General features: G+C 38.0%; 1 protein-coding gene across 1 annotated transcript in view; it reads left to right on the top strand.

The window, feature by feature from the left end:
• LOC150088287 (cubilin-like) overlaps positions 1-17,524 on the top strand; it is a 1,623,406-nt gene that overhangs the window by 137,008 nt on the left and 1,468,874 nt on the right. Inside the window, exon 6 of the mRNA XM_090370104.1 lies at positions 1,395-1,576. Within this exon, the coding sequence (XP_090226230.1) occupies positions 1,395-1,576 (182 nt within the window). The remainder of the gene's footprint in view (positions 1-1,394; positions 1,577-17,524) is intronic.

Consider the following 17,524-nt stretch of genomic DNA (forward strand, 5'->3'; position numbering starts at 1 on the left):
GATAACACAAAATCATTTAGTTTTCACTTCTAATTTGTATACCTCTGGTATTCCCATCACTGAAATCTGATACAAATTGTATATCCAGTTTATCAGTAATCTGAACTGAATCGTCCATTGTGTGATTCATATCTTGTCGTCCATTGTGGGATTCATATCTAGTTGTCCATGATTGTTCATCCTTTTATGATTACGAAGTTGATATGAATGAAAGATAGGAATATGAAGTTGCAACAGTAAAAGTGACTAAGACTATTAAAACTATTTACTATTACCATAAGCAAAGATCTATCATGTTCTTTTCTTCATTCTCAGCAAATTGCTTCTCATAATCTGTCCTATTGCTTCTCATAATCTGCTTCTCAAATTGCTTCTCATAATATGTCCTTACCTAACCCTCTCAGAGAGAGGGTTAAAAAACTATAACCTGATTTAAATAAGTTTATAGTTTTTGTAGGTTTCTGTTTTCCCCTGAATATTTATAACCATCCCATGTCGTAGCAGATTTTCTGCTAGTACAGCTCATGGAGTTTTGTCAATGATTTGTTTGTTTGTTTGTTTGTATTGGGGTTTAATGGCGCATGGACTACGCGGGTCATAATGCGCCATTTGTCAATGATATGCAGGAATTTGCCAGCAGAGGTAAGTAGGTAATTATTCTGCCATTTAAGGTAACTTTCAGGCCACATTTTCAGTATTGCAGGTCTGGAAGCCTCGTTTTAGGGAGGATGCAGATCTCTTTGAAATGAGTGAAGAAATAGCAAAAAGAGTACTGTGGGGAGCAAAAGAGGTATTATTGCCAAAACGACTCTTTACTTCTGCAGATTGCATTGTCTAGAAACTACATAGTTGTGAGGAGACCTGATTGGCTGGTATAAAATAACTCTACAAAAGGCATACAGCAGAAATTGAATGTTTGTGCAATGTGGAGTGAATGAATTTGGGGAGATGAGCCATTGATTAGCCTTTTATATAATGGTATATTTCATTTTTTCATTCTCATTCATGATAAAATAAAAATAAAAATAAAGTTTTGTTGTTTGGTTTTCATTGTCAGGTTTTGATTTGTGCAAACTGATTTAGAGATAATGGAACCCTGGATGTTGTAAATAGAGTAATATTTGTTTCCGTTATATATTTGGTTATTTATTTTATTATATTTTATTTTGCCAATAATTTGTTAGAAACATTTTTAGCATCATTTTTTAGAAAGAGGTGGTATAACTTTGAAAACTTAGTCAAAAAAGCATTACCATTTTAGTGATGTTATCCAGACTGCATGATAATGTTTAAAATTTCTTTGCATTAAAAAAAAGAAAGACTTCTTAGTTCCAGAAATTTCCTATTTTAATTTAATTAATTTCAATCTTTTTACCTCCTTTTTGATCATTCAGGTTGTGGAGGCACCCTGACGTCATCTTCTGGTTCCATAATTTCTCCCAATTATCCTTTGTCCTATGATCATAATGCTGAATGTGCCTGGTCAATTAAAGTATCTGAGGGATCTCTGATATCTTTAGTAGTAGTTGATGTTGATATAGAAGCACATCAGACATGTCAATTTGATAGTCTAGAGGTAAGAATAAATAACTGTTCTTATAGTTATGTAGTTCTGCAGTGCAGTTTGTACTGTAGAATCATGGTTCTTGAAAAATCTAAACATACCTTGCAAACTCTGTGTTAATACAACTGAATGTAGTAAAAGTGATTAAAAAAAAAATATATATATATATATACAGGATGTCTCAAAAATATTGGTACAAACGTTTAGGGGAGGTAGGTAACATCTAAAGGAATGTGAATCGTACAGAACCCATAACCGCAAACGTCACAGGAAAGTAGTAGCAGGAATGTGTCATTTCTGCACAAGGAGCAGAAATGACACATTAGCATCAGTAATTTGTGGCAAACATTTATTTGATATAATATTAACAATGGAGTACAAGATGGATCTATTTCATGATGTTACAACATATGCTCGAAAGTTCCACCATGAGACGCAATGCATGCGTTACAGCGACGCAGCATGGATTTGCGGACACGGTCGAACACACCTGGAGTTTCTTTGACAGTAGCAGCAGCGTAGACGAGTCTCGCCACGAGATCCATTTCCATCTCCACAGGCGATTCATACACGATAGATCTGAGGGCCCCCCACAGAAAGAAATCAAGGCTCGATAAATCAGGTGAGCATGCAGGCTAGGCAACGGGTCCACCACAGCCAATCCATCGATGCCCAAAACGCCTGTTCAAATGGTCACGAACACACCTTCCATATTGGGCAGGCGCCCCATTGTGTTGAAACCAAATGTTGCATCTGACATTTGCTGGAACATCGTCAAGTAACCCTGGTAGAACTTGTTCAAGAAAGATCCGATATTTAGAGGAGTTCATGCGGGATGGTAACAGGTATGGGCCAACTAAGCATTTACCAATCTTACCTGCCCACACATTTATTGCGAACCGAAGCTGTGCCGCACTGGGGCACAAACCGTGGGGGTTATCGTGAGCCAATACATACATGAACATTGTGCTGATTGAATAAGCCTTCCCAAGTGAAATAAGCCTCATCCGTTAACAAAACATAGGCTGGAAAATTCAAGTCTTAAACACTTTCTTGGAGAAACCACTGTGCAAAACACACACGTGTGGGGTTGATCTTGTGGGGAGCATTAGCATTAGTAGAGGCATATGCAGCATCAGCAAAAAAAAAAAAAAAAAAACCTTCCAGTTCACCCCTCCGTTCTTTCGAAATACCTGTCCAGCTGAGCCTTAAATTTATTTAAGCTATCAAACTCCACAACAATGGATGGAAGTCTATTCCACCAACCAACTGCCCGCTGGCTAAAGGCAAATTTCCGCACATCTATCCTACATCTCATCTGTCTTTCCTCAGTTTGAATTTATGCCTTCTCAGGTGATTATTCTGAGCAAGAAGAAGAATCCCATCAGCATTGAGCATACTCAAACCATTCAAGGCTTTATACACCTCTATCAGATCACCTTGCTGGTGCCTAGTCTCCAGACACTGTAATTTGCAAAACTTAAGCCTCTCTTCATAAGAGCAGTCCTTTGTTCCATTCACTAATCCTGTTGCCCTTTTCTGTACTCATTCCTGCAGCTCTACATCCTTCTTAAAAATGAGGCCTCCAGAATTGTATACAGTACTCAAGATGTGGCCTGACCATTGCCTTATACAAGGGAATAATCACCTCCTTATCCCTGCTAGAAAAATTCCTGTATATCATTGACAAGACACCATGAGCTACTCTTGCAGCCCGTCTGCACTGCTCAGAGAATTTCATATTTGCCTGCACAACCACCCCCAGGTCCTTTTCATTCTCTACCACTGTCAGTGTAGAATCACAGAGTTGATACATTGCTCTGAGTTTGCTGTTTCCCATATGTAGTACTTTACATTTGTCAATGTTAAACTTCATTTGCCACCTCTCAGCCCATCTGCTCAACCTTTCCAGATTCTGTTGCAGCAGTCTTCCATGTGCAACAGTATCAAAAGCCTTTCTAAGATTCAAGTATATAATATCAAAGTTATTCCCTGCATCCAGCTCTTTTGTGACTGCATCATAGTATCTAATCAAATTGGTCAGGCAAGACTTCTCCTTAACAAAACCATGCTGTGTCCGAGCTATAACGGAAGTCTTGTCTAGATGATCGTGCAGTGATCCTTTAACCAGTGCCTCCATTAATTTTCCTGGAACAGAAGTTAAACTCACAGGTCTATAATTACTTGTGTCAGCCTTTGATCCTCCTTTGTGAATTGGGTCACATTTGCACATCTCCAGTCTATGAGTACCTCCCCTGAGTCCAAGGAAGCTCTCATAATTATGGCTAAGGGTTTGCTTACTTCCTTTGCTGCCTCCCTTAATATAACTGGATAGATCCCATCCACCCCAGGTGCCTTTCTTGTGTTTATCTTCTACAATTTCTCCTCCAATTTACTCTCAGTTATTACAAGATTATCTTGCTTACTGCCAGAGTTGAATACACCTCTGGCATTCCTCTCACTGAATAATTCTTCATGTGTGAATGTCGATGCAAAATATTCATTTAGTTTGTTAACTACCTGAGCAGGATCATCAACAGTTGAACCATCGATATCAAGTGGACTAATCTGATTCATCCCTTTCCTTCTAGAGTTTACATAAGTAAAGAACTCTTTGCTGTTTTTCTTTGCATCCTTTGCCAAAGATTTCTCGTAATCTGCCTTTGCCTGCCTAACCTCCTTTGTGACTTGGTTACAGACCAGCTTATATCTATCATAGGCTTCTGTGTCTTTGCTAGTGGTAACTGAACCCTTTGGAGATGAAAGGGGTGTAAGGAGTCGTCATGCTAGACACGCTGTACACTGCAACGAGATACTCCTAAGGCAGAAGCAATGGCACGTGTGTTGGTAGTAGGATTATTCTGGACAGCATTCAACACACTTTCTTCCATGGCAGGGCCCCGGGTGCCAAGCAATTGTGACTGAGCGATTTATCTGTGCCTTAAACCCCAGGGGCTCACATCTGGTGAGTGTGGGCTTGGCACACCCAGGGTCCTGAGCTGGATATCATCATTCTTCTCTTCCTTGGTGATTCCCTTCTACTTCTGACCCTTGTTTTCTCTCTCTCTCTCTCTCTCTCTCAAGGTAATTATTTATTTATTTATTTTTTTTTTTGGCTGGTGCAGCAAAAGCCTCAGGCTTCCTTGCACCATATGGCTGATGATAATAATAATATAGTGCGATTTCCAAAAAGAGATATATAGTTCTTTTGCATTCCTCTCGTTAAATAATCTATTTATTTTATAACTGCTCTTCCTGCAAAAGTACCTGTACAGAGCAAGAAAGGAAAGCCACTTTTCTTTTTTCATAGTCTTATTACTAACCCCCCTACTACTTCTCGCTTGGTCACACCAGGCACTGCTCCTGCCTCCCCGTGGCGGGGCCGGAAACCTTGGCAGAAAAGCTCATCTGCCAAGGGCGAAAAGGAGCAAAGAGGGAGCAAAATGATTATCCATCTTTAGAGCTGACAAGCTCTCGGCCACATACTGAAATTGATTATGACAGTTCACAACCCAAGAGGTTGAAAACAAATTCAACAACAAAAGAGTTTCCCTCCTTTCTAATTTTACATTCACTTTCAGAACAAACTCTCAGCAAATTATCTCCTTTCCTCATCCAGAAACACCTGGAGAGTATTGCAGGATCTCCGAAGACTGTGAAGAGGCTGCAATCTGGAGACCTTCTTTTAGAAACAACAAAAAGTAGACATTCGGAGAAACTCTTACAACTTTCAAATTTTGCTGGGATACCAATTAAAGTATCTCCCCATGCTACCTTAAATACATCCAAAGGTGTGATTTCTAGCTGGGATCTGTTGAACGTGACAGAGGATGAATTAACCCAAGGACTTCACGATCAAAATGTTATTGCATCAAAAAGAATCATGATTAAAAAAGACAATAACCTTATGCCTACCAGGAATATCATTCTTACATTTAATTCCCCAAACCTACCATCAACAATAAAAGCTAGCTATCTACTTTGCTGTGTTCGCCCGTATATTCCCAATCCCTTGAGATGCTACAAGTGCCAAAAGTATGGTCACTCTCAGACAACATGTAGAGGAAACCCAGTTTATCCAAACTGTGGATCTTCCGATCATACTCAGTCTGAATGTTTGGCGACAGAAAAGACATGTCCCAACTGTAAAGGTAACCATCCTGCATATTCTAAAACTTGTGAGAGATGGAAAACTGAGAAACAAATTGTTAAATATAAGGTTGAGAACAAGGTAAGCTTTCAAGAAGCAAGGAAAATAATTGCCCCTACTATGCCCAAACATACCTATGCAAATGTTGCACAAAAACAACAAACAGTGTCCACCCAAACTGAAGTTACCTTCCCCCTCAAACATATCAATCTCTGACTGGGCTCGAGCTGTCCTCTCTCAGCAACAGTCCAGTAACCCCAAGCATTCAGACCAGGCAAGTAACACTCCTCTTACAATACCTGCGACATCTCCTACTCTACAGGAAGATCCAATATTAGAAATTCATGCCGAAGAAGAAGAAATGGACACTGGTCGGCCAGTTTTCCTAAAAAAAGACAAACAAAAATTGGAAAATCATAAGCCAGTCACCTTCAAAAAGCAGTCAGATACATCTCCAACAATTAAACACAAATAATGGCCTTTATTGTACAGTGGAACTGCAGAGGCTTTTGTTGCAACACAGATGATATCCATAATCTAATTAACCAGTATTCTCCAGTTGCTCTTTGTCTCCAAGAAACTTACTTAACCTTGCAAATTTCTCCATCGATAAAGAACTACTGCCTTTATCGAAGAGATCGCAATACAGCAAATACTGCCACAGTGGTGTAGCAATCCTGAAAAAATTCAAAGATCCCAACTAAGCATATCCCACTTCGAACTGAAATAGAAGTTGTTGCTGTTCGTATAACTCTCCATATTGCAATAACACTAGTCTCAATCTATTTACAGCCAAACCATACTTATTGTTTAAAAGAACTTGAAGACCTCTTCATACATGTACCTCCACCTCTCTGTATATTAGGGGACTTTAATGGGCACAACCCCCTATGGGGTGCTTCTAAATTAGATACACGGGGTCAACTCATTGAAAGCCTTTTAGATGCACTAAACCTCGCCATACTGAATACTGGTTGCACACTAACATTTAGCTCCAAACTGGACATACGTCAGCAATGGATCTCTCCATTTGTACTCCAGTACTGATCCTGACCATAGAGTGGTTTGTTATAAATGATCCTATGGGCAGTGATCACTTCCCAATCGTATACAAGTTATTGATAGCACAGGCTCCTTTAACTAAACCCTGCAGGAAATGGAAATTTGCCCGAGCAAACTGTTCAAAATTTCAGTCATCAATCTCTTTCGACGAGGAAAAAATTCGTCTTCAGCCTATTGATGATGTGACAGATTACATCACGTTTCATCTCCTAAATGTGGCCAATGACACAATACCATTATAAAATCCCCCAGGCCGAAAGCATTATAACTACTGGTGGAATGCACAAAAGGAATGCACAAAAGCAAAAAAAGCAAAAATAAAGCCTGGAATTTGTTTCGGCAATATCCAATCACAGCCAATCTGATAAATTATAAGAAATTAAGGGCAAAAGCACGTTTTATGCAGAGGCAAGCCAAAAAAGAATCCTGGATCCAGTTTGCATCAACAATTAACAGAAATACTGACAGAAAATTAATTTGGAAAAAAATTAGGCAGCTTTCTGGTAAGTTTCCAACAATACCTTCTCCAGTCCTCTCCTGGAATGGGCGAGATTTATCTAGTTCTTCTGATATAGCTAATGCCTTGGGCAATACATTTGCTGAAATCTCAGCAACATCTGCTTATACTAAATCTTTCCAGCGAATTAAAAGCAGTGGAGAACAGTATTCTATTAACTTTCAAACTGTCCACATTCACCGTATAACAAACCTCTACAATATTCTGAACTTTTGCATGCCATTAAAACAGCTCATAATGGTGCCGCTGGACCCGATGGGATCTGTTATGTCATGCTGCAACATCTTTGCAAACATCTCTGCAACATCTTTGACAAAGCTTTGCGCCTCCTCCTGGTCTTTTACAACCGTATTTTTTTAGAAAATGTTTATCCAGCTTCTTGGCACCACTCTATTGTTTTGGCATTCCTGAAGCCTAGAAAAGATCCATCCAACCCCCATAGCTATAGACCAATATCTCTGTCAAGCTGCCTCAGCAAAATCCTTGAAAAAATTGTACACAGTAGACTTGTCTGGATCATTGAGTCACAACAACTAATGAGCAATAGTCAACATGGCTTTCGACAAAACAGATCATGCTTGGATCTCATGATCAAGGCTGAATTTGCCATTCGCAGTGCCTTCGTTAAACACAAATAGCTAGTAATGGTTTCTATAGATATAGATAAGGCTTTTGACACCACCTGGCATCATGGCATACTTAGTGATCTTTATTCTCTCGGTCTACGGGGCAACGTTCCCATATTTGTTCAGAACTTTCTATACACTAGATTGTTTCAAGTAAAATACCAAAATGACCTCTCTACAACTTTCATTCAGGAAGAAGGTGTTACTCAGGAATCGGTACTGAGTGCCACTCTTTTTGTTCTTAGTATCGATTCCATCACTAAACAGCTTCCAAACACAGTTGATTCATATCTTTACGCGGATGACCTTTCCATTTCCTGTCATTCCCAAAGCATGAGATCTATGGAAAGGCAGCTTCAGATATCACTGAATAAAATACAAAAATGGGCCAACCTTAACGGCTATCGACTCTCACAACAGAAAACAGTTGCCATCCATTTTTGTAGACAATGCAAACTCCATCTGGATCTTGAACTTCAAATTTCCAACGTCTCCATCCCAGTCACTAGTAACATCAGATTTCTAGGATTAATCCTTGACAACAAATTAAATTTCCTAGACCATATAAAAAATGTACGTACTTCCTGTTTAAAAAAGTTAAATGTACTCAGAACTTTATCCGCCATAACATGGGGTGCAGATCGCATATCCCTACTTCGGTTATACAGGGCATTAATCCGATCCCGTCTTGATTATGGTGCTCCTGTCTATGATTCTGCCAGAGGAAGTGCTTTGCGTTGGCTTTAACCAGTTCAGTACAGTGCCTTGAGGATTGCACTTGGGGCTTTCAGAACATTGCCAGCACATAGCCTCTACATTGATGCTCATGAGCTCCCTTTAACTCTACGTAGGAAAACACTGCTACTAAAGTATGCTGTCAAAATACAAAGTTGTGCTTCGCATCCAATTCAGTCATACCTATTCAATCCACCATTAGGAAACCTCTACAGAATTAATCCTAGTATAGTAAAACCATCTGGTCTTCGCCTTCTTGAACTGATGCAGGTTTGGAATGTTTCCATCCATTCTGTACGGTAGTAACATAAGAGGTAGTAACATACGCTCAACCACCATGGACTCGTACTCCTCTACCCACCTGTGACACTTACCTTTGCCAGTGGGGAAAAATGTTCTTCAAGCATCAAATGTGAAACAACTTCATGCAATTCACACTCACAGATATTTTGACTTTTCTCCAATTTATACACTCTAAATCTAACTCAAACGTTGGAGCAGCAGCAGTGTTCCTAAATACCACTATTTCAGCAGCCCTTCCACCAGAATTCAGTATCTTCTCAGCAATTGCATTATATGCAATTAAACTAATCTTAGAAAATCTCTGTTCTGACTGCTCAATAAAATTTGTTATTTACACTGACTCCCTCAGCTCAATTATGGCATTATCTAACTCCTCAGAAAAAGTTCATCCTTTTCTAAATGAAATTAGAAGATTATTACTGCAGATTGAAGAGCACCACCAACTGATCACCTTCTGCTAGATTCCGGCACATTCTGGAATTTCTGGTAATGAACTGGCCGATAAAGCTGCAAAAAATCCAACTACCTTAGATTTTACCAATATCCCTATTCCAGCATCAGACTATCCACAAATCATTCGTGGTGCATGCCTAACAGAATGGACAGCACTCTGGCACTCCCAAACAAATAAACTTTTTCAATTTAAACAGGATCCTAGAATTTGGTGTTCCAGTGTCCATTCATCAAGATGAGAAGAAGTACTCCTTTCAAGAGCAAGAGGCGCCTCCGTAGGCAGGTGGGAAGGAGCAGTAGTGCGTAGCACACGCTTCTTGATTAGACCGGGGTTCGAGCCCGTCACCACCAAATACGGAGGATGCGGAAAGGTCAGGGAATGACCACCGCATATCCTGGAGCAATATGGCCTTAGTTGCTAATGCTCCTAAAAACCAAATAACTAACTAACTAACTAACTCAAGAGCAAGAATAGGCCATACACATTTGACTCACCTTCATTTACTCACAGGAGATGATCCACCACAGTGTCCACATTGTTCTATAAATTTGACTGTGAAACACATTGTCATTGAATGCCCATACTATAAACAAGACAGAAATACAACCCTGCAATCTCTGGTTAACCTTGGGAAACCAATAACTCTAGAGAATGTCATTGGTGACAATGCAAATATTCCTGAATTTTTTACCTTTCTGAAGAAAATTGGAGTTTTTTGTCATTTCTAATTTCTGCCTTTTTTGACGTGACAAGAAATTCTCATATATTATTACAATAAAGGAACAGGCGCATTATAGCCAAAGCAGCTTATGCGCCATAAAACTCCCACAACAACAACAACAACAACTTCCATGGCGGGAGTTCATGTCGAACGTTGTCTGCCTGACTACCGCTGTTACCTCTAAATGACCCATAATTGCACAAATTTGGATGCATCAGACACCGTGCAAACAAACGGTGGTCCGGTACATGTCTGTCTGGGAAGCGTTCTCCATAAATTCTTTGAGCGGCTCGTCCATTGCCCTCTGCTAATCCATACACTAGGTGCATGTCTGCCAGCTCACAGTTCGTATATCAATGCATGCTCTTTGTGCAGAGACTACTGCTTGAATGAGTAAACCAGAAATTTTCCCTCTAGCGAACTGATGAACAGCACCATGTACCGACTTATCGTGACATTTCCAGTTATGGGATCCAATGAGATTCATATTACTTTAGATGTTACCTACCTCCCCTAAACATTTGTAGCAATATTTTTGAGACACCCTCTAATATATATTTATTTTTATTTTATTTTTTTATTTTTAAAAGATTTAATTACAATAAAATTAAAATTAACTTTATGGTAACAAAGATGCATTTCCAGTTATCCGAACTTGTCAATATAAGTATGCAAACTAAAATAAAAGATAATAAAACCAACAGCTTTTGGCCAATGAGCTTTCAGCTACACAATCATAGTTTTATTATCTTTTAGTTTTATTTATTATTTTTTAATTTGCATGCTTTATTTGATGAGTTGGGATAATTAATCAAAGGTGCATCTTTTGTTACCTTAATGTGCTAATTCTAATTTTGGGACCCACTGTATGAATTGAAAAATGTAAATATATCCAAACCAGGATTGATCTTAGTCAAAACACATCCAGTTATTGTAGTAATAAAGGAATCATTAGAAATATTCTTTATTTTTTCTACTTATAAAACTGACCTATATGCAACTAATTTGGCCTAAATTTCTGCCATCTTTTTGATACTTTTAGTAGTTTATATGTAGATGTTTTTCCAAACTAAACTACTACCCAGGAGAGGGGCATTAGTTCTTCCATATCAAAAAATCAACTTAATTCTTAGTAAGCTTTAAATAGTCCAAGTAATAGGAAATAGAATCCCCCTCATAACTCTTTTACTGGTTCCTACAAACTTGCAAAAAATCGAAAAATATTCATAAAAAAATTCATAAAAACTAAATTTTTCAGTATGTGGGTTTTTTTTTTTTATATCACATGTTTCAGTTTAATCAGCTTCTGATTGTGACTTGCAGAGAATTTTGACTTTTAAGCTAGATTGGAAACACAGATAACAGATGGCAACATGAATGGAAGAATTTACAGATAATTTGTACTTGAATTGATGTGCCTTTTGAGATGACCTTGAAAAACATCTCCATATTTACTCCCCAGAGCCGACATTATAAAGAACATAGATCTGTATCTGTGCTTGTGAATGGGGTAACATCTCTAAATAACAAAAACAACGGTCAATTTCATGTAAATTCCCCGCCTCCAAAATTGGCAGGCTTATGCTGCCAATTTTGAAGGTGCAGGAGATTTTGGAGGTTTCAGTTCCAGATAAAGAATAGGAGTATGCAGACTTCTGCTTACTTCCATCCTTTATAAAGATGACTTTGTAATGTTTACATATAATACTATTTGGGCCTTTTTTTATGCTGGGGGCAGCATTTTCTTCTTGTTCATTTTTTTCTGGGCACTTCAATGCTTTGACGCAGCTGTAAGCATGCCCTTCAAAATTATCTCTGAATTGTTTTATTTTAATTTTAGTATAGTTATTATTTAAATTGTATAGCAGTGAACAAATTTCAAATGTATTGTTTTTCATTTAATCCCATGCATTCACACAGTACAGTATTTTTTCCATTATTGTTTACCCGTACCCTTCACCACCCATGATTGTGAGACATAGGACACCTCCAAGATCATCTAGTCCCTGTTTAAAGACCCCATGAGGATCAGAAGATCGGCTGAGATTATCTTTTAAGCCCATAAAAATTTCAGTTGCCAACATTTGAATTGCCAATTTGAAGATTTTAAATCCACCACCATTTCTTTCGGCCTTTCCAGAAAGATTAGAGAATAAATTTACAATTACTCATCCCCTTTTTCTGCACGAGAGCAAATAATGATTACTGGATGGCCAGATTTAAACCAGGCACAACACCCCGAATACCATAAGAGCTAGACAGACATATGGAATTGGTAACCTTCATTGACTGTTGAGGAGGGCATTTTTTTTTTTCCAGTGTCTAGGAGGGAGAGGGCCTAGTACTAGATATGTTGGGCCCACCTTGCCCAACATATCCATTTGGCCGAGTCAACAGAAAGCTTGATACCAGGATATTTATTTTTTTATGTCATTTTATTTGCAGCTTCTCAACTCTACAATTCATGTATTGTATGAATTATGTTGGTTCTGTGAATGTTGTATGGACTTTTTTTTATGTTGTCTGATGGACTTATTGGCTACCAGGAAGCTGACTGGAAATTTTCACTGTTATTAATGATTTGAGAACTAAGGATAATAAACCTTGAAGCCATGAAGGATTTTGTGTACACCAATGTACCTGCTGTATACAATAAAGAGTTCTTCTTCTTCTAAATTCAAATAATCAGAAAAGAAGATTAGACTGGATTCCAGGATCTGTTTTAGGCAGTGAGTTGTTAATTACTGGAATAATTTACTATCAAGAGACTTGATAGTAAATTGAGGCTTGATAGCTTGCTAAATTCAGAAGTTAGTGGACATATGGAAGGAGGAATTATATAGGCAGCTTTTTTTTATATATATATAATATATTTTTAGTATTATTGTCTATTTATTATTATTTTTATTATTTGTTATTATCATAATTATTTTTATTATTTATTATTATCATGATTATTTTTATTATTTATTTTTTATTGTTTATTTTTATTTATTATTATTTTGTTTTATTTATTTTTATTTTGGGCGAAGGTAAAGAAAGCCTGCACTAGAAGCACGCAAAAGTTTGAAGACATTTATCGGTAAAAGTATTTTGCTTTGCCCTAACAGCATTTATATTGTTGCTCACTCTGTAAACATACAGTGGGTGTTATCAGCCAGGAGTAGAAATTGAATCCCATGGGAGATTGAAGCCCTCCCAAACTGGAGGGAGTAACCTGACCTTTTTTTCTTTAGAATCACTGGTGGACTAGTGGATAAATTGATTATTAAGGGGGGGAAGGGGGGGGGGCAAGGAAGCCCACACAAGAAGCACGGCAAATGTTGAAAAAGTTTGCTGGTGAAACTACGTTAGGAACATTTTTTACGATGCCAGAACTTCCAATATGACTCTGTTTGTGATTCATTTAATTAATTCAATTAGTGATTCTAAAGAAAAAAAGGTCAGGTTACCCCCCCTCCACTTCAGGAGGGTTTCAAGTTAATGTGCGATTCAACTTCTACTCCAGACCGATAACACACCCACTGTCTGTTTACTGAGCGAGCAACAATACAAATGCCATTATGGCAAAGTACTTTTACCGGTAAATTTGATCGAACCTTTGCATGCTTCTCATGCAGGCTTTCTTTACCTTAGCCTTATTTTGTTTTATTTATTATTATTTTGTTATTTTATTTTATTTATTTATTTTTTGACTGGTTCAGCAAGAGCCTATGACTTCATCACTAATTTTAATAAAAATATCAAATGTGTACAGATTGAAATTTCACATCTTGCATACCTCACATATTGTTTAAGTAATTCACAATTGGCTTGTTAGGGGTCCCTACTTTCTCATTTCTGAAGAGACAACATCTGCAAACAACATTCACAGTTCAATACCACCATCCATGTTGTCTGGATGGGGTATTGAACTGTGAATGAATAACAACATACATTTCTATATAGGAAGTTTATAAATACCATTATTTATTTGAGGTACAAGAGTAAGAAAACTTTAATGCAGCTTAGAAATATAAAGGATTTCAAATATATGCTTATGATACCATTTATGAAAGCTTGGTTGGCTTTAAAAAATTATTCAGCTAACTCAAAGGTTCCCAAACTTTCTTGGTTCACAGTGCCCTTATTGTCTCAGTAATTTTTTAAAGGCACCCCTAGGCCCAAAGAAATACCTAACAGTTCTGTTTATTAAGTCATCATCATCATCATCATCATCAGCCATTTTCAATCCACTGCAGGTTGAAGGCCTCTCCAGCAACTTTCCAGTTCCTTCTATTTTGAGCACTGGCCATCCATTTACTACCCAAAAACTCATGAATTTCATCTATCCATCTCCGCCTTTGTCTTCCAGGTTTTCTTCTAGCTCCTCTTGGGTACCATCCTGTTATTTTCTTAGTCCATCTGTCATCATGTCTTCGAGTTATGTGTCCTGCCCAAGACCATTTTAGTTCTTTAGTTTTGATAAGAATGTCCTTTACCTGAGTTTCCCCCTGGGCTTTCCAATTCTTCATTGTCTTCAATGCATGTTCTACCTCATCAGGAAGAATATCGGGTATGTCGTATGTGTTGCTACTTTGCAATCCATCTTCCTCACTGCTGGTATCATTCCCTCGCTCCTTGTATAATTCTCTATAGTAGTCTTCTGCTATTTGAATTATGCCTTCTCTGCTGTTTATCACTATTCTTCAGTTTCAGTATCATTTGTCTTTCTGTATTACTGCTCATGGCTGCTGATTTAAATCCTTTGTTTTCCCTTAATGCTTGTTCTACTTTTCTTGTGTTAAATCTTCTTATGTCCTCTCTGAGTCTCTTTCTAATGGCCTTGCAAATCTCAGTATACTCAATTTTCTCCCTGTCAGTGTTTTTCTTGCTCTTCATTTGTTGTCTTCGGTTCATCACGACAAGTGTTTCTTGACTAATTTTTTCTTCTTTGGATTTTTTTTTCCCTATAGGTTTCTTGGGCTTTATCACTTTCAGAAAGTTGTAATATTCCTCGTCGATATCTTGGTCCTGAGCAGTCTGCAGAAGCTCAAACTTGTTCTTAAGTTCCAGTACATACTGCTTTTTCTCCTCCTCTGTTATCTCAAAGACCTTTGTATTATTTACTCGAGTCAGTTTTTTCCTTTCCTTTCCTACATCTATATCGTTTACATCTTACCATTCTGTGATCACTTCCAACATTTACCTTATTCAGGATGGTAACATCATTCACAATATATCTTCTGTTAGTGAGGATGGAGTTGATTTCATTAGTTGTTAATCCATTTGGACTCTTCCATGTCCGCTTTCTGTTCACCCTTTTCTTGAAAAAAGTGTTCATTACTGACAGTCCTTGAGATTCTGCAAATTTCACAAGTCTTTCACCTCTTTTATTTCTTTCACCAGTTTTTTAAGTAGTGAGGTCCAAACAACTTGATAAGTAATGTTTAAATTGTGATAATGTTGATACTGTGAACTACCTCGAGCTAGTAGTTTATGCAGTGTCCAACAGATGTCAAGTATTGCTGTGTTTCCCTCAAAAATTTAAAATATCCTACGGCACCCCTGTGAGTTAACTGCACTGCCCTGGGGTGCCATTCTGCACAGTTTGAAAACCGCTGAGCTAAGTACTAAACTGATTCAAAGCACTAACCAGTATGTTAGTTATATTTACTCTAAGTGGATACTTTATTGCATATACTTACCCTTTTTATGAAATGGAATGCTCCTACAGTAACAGCATAATCAGATGTTCGAAGAATGTAATAGAAAACAAGTGAATAGATTTGTATGGATGCTGTATTTGCGAAGTTCTGTGTGATAATGTGTTGAGCAAAAGATTTAAATGTTTGCTGATTCTTGTATTCTGTCTATTTTGTGAACTCCTCTGACCGCTTGGTCGTCCCGGAGTATAAACAGAAAATTTATTTTTATTTTGGACTGTGGCATGCTAGTTGGCTGTGGCATGATGGTTTGAATGTCTTGGAAACTGCAACCTGAGTTTCACTGGCAACTAGGTCTTGGATATATTGTGTGTGAGTGTATCAAGAACTGTTCAATAACCAAATAACATCCAGTCAGTGGTGATCTAGTGATTAGAAAGAACTCGCTGAGGCCAAATAACAGCAATTCAGGCTGGTGGTGATAGTGTAATGGTGTGGGAGTGTTTTTCTGTTACCAATGGGCAATTTGATAGCAGTAGAGAAACATTTGGATGCTTCAGATAATCTGGAAAATTTTTCTGTCCATATACATTTCTTCGTGGCTGCAGCGTATCCCTTTGCAAAGGGGTTCTCCCAACATCAACTTGGGATGATGCACCAGATCCCAAGGCCAAAATTGTACATATTTGGTTCCAAGAATATGAGAATGAATTCAGCCAACTTGTCACCAGATCTCAGTCCCATTGGACACCTGTGAGATGAAGTAGAACGAGTTCTTCAGAGTAGAGATCTGGAATCATCTAATTTTAATAACTGTGGGGAAACAAATTGAGCTAGCATGGACCACAATCCCTGTGGCATGCTTTTGACACCTGGTTGATTTCTTGTGGGGATGATGTTGTTTGTTGTTGTTGTTTTGGTTATTAGGAGCATTAGCAACTAAGGCCATATTGCTCCGGGAATATGTGGTGGTCATTCCATAACCTTTCCGCGTCCTCCGTATTTGGTGGTGATGGGCTCGAACCCCGGTCTAATCAAGGAGCATGTGCTGCGCACTGCTGCTCCTTCCCACCTGGCTACGGAGGTGCCTATTGTGGGGATGAATCAGATCTGAGTGCTAAAGGTGTATTTAATTGCTATTAGGTAGACTTATTCTTTTAGTATTGTTTTCTTTGGTTTTATTCTGGTAATTGGGTCATATAGGTCTTGGCTGTGTTTTTTTTTTTAAGGATCAGCGGTTCTTTGGTAAGATTTCTGGGAGGAGTTGTAGTAGTCTGTTTTACTAGTTTTACTACTAGTTTTCTGTATTTATTAATGATATTGATAAAGGTATATCAGGATAAAGGTATGTCTACGTTTACGGACAATACGAAGATTGGCAGGGTTGTTAATGACACTAATGTCAGTACGCTACTGCAACAGGATCTATAAAAGTTGAGCAGTTATTATTATTATCATTATTATCATCATCATCATTATTATTATTATTAGCCATATGGTGCAAGGAAGCCTGAGACTTATGCTGCACCAGTCAAAAAAAAAAAATTCCCAAGTTACCCTGAGAGAGAGAGAGAGAGAGAGAGAGAGAGAGTCAGAAGTAGAAAGGAATTGCCAAGAAAGAGAAGAATGATGATATCCTGCTCAGGACCCTAGGTGTGTTGTAGCTGTTCTTGTAAAATCTACTATACCATCCAGACACGTCCAACTACAAACCTCCTTAGAAGTTGTAGCAGTTTGGATGACAATG

Source organism: Mastigoproctus giganteus, chromosome 3, assembly GCF_048544385.1.
Source record: "Mastigoproctus giganteus isolate SK-2022 chromosome 3, ASM4854438v1, whole genome shotgun sequence".
NCBI lineage: Eukaryota > Metazoa > Arthropoda > Arachnida > Uropygi > Thelyphonidae > Mastigoproctus > Mastigoproctus giganteus.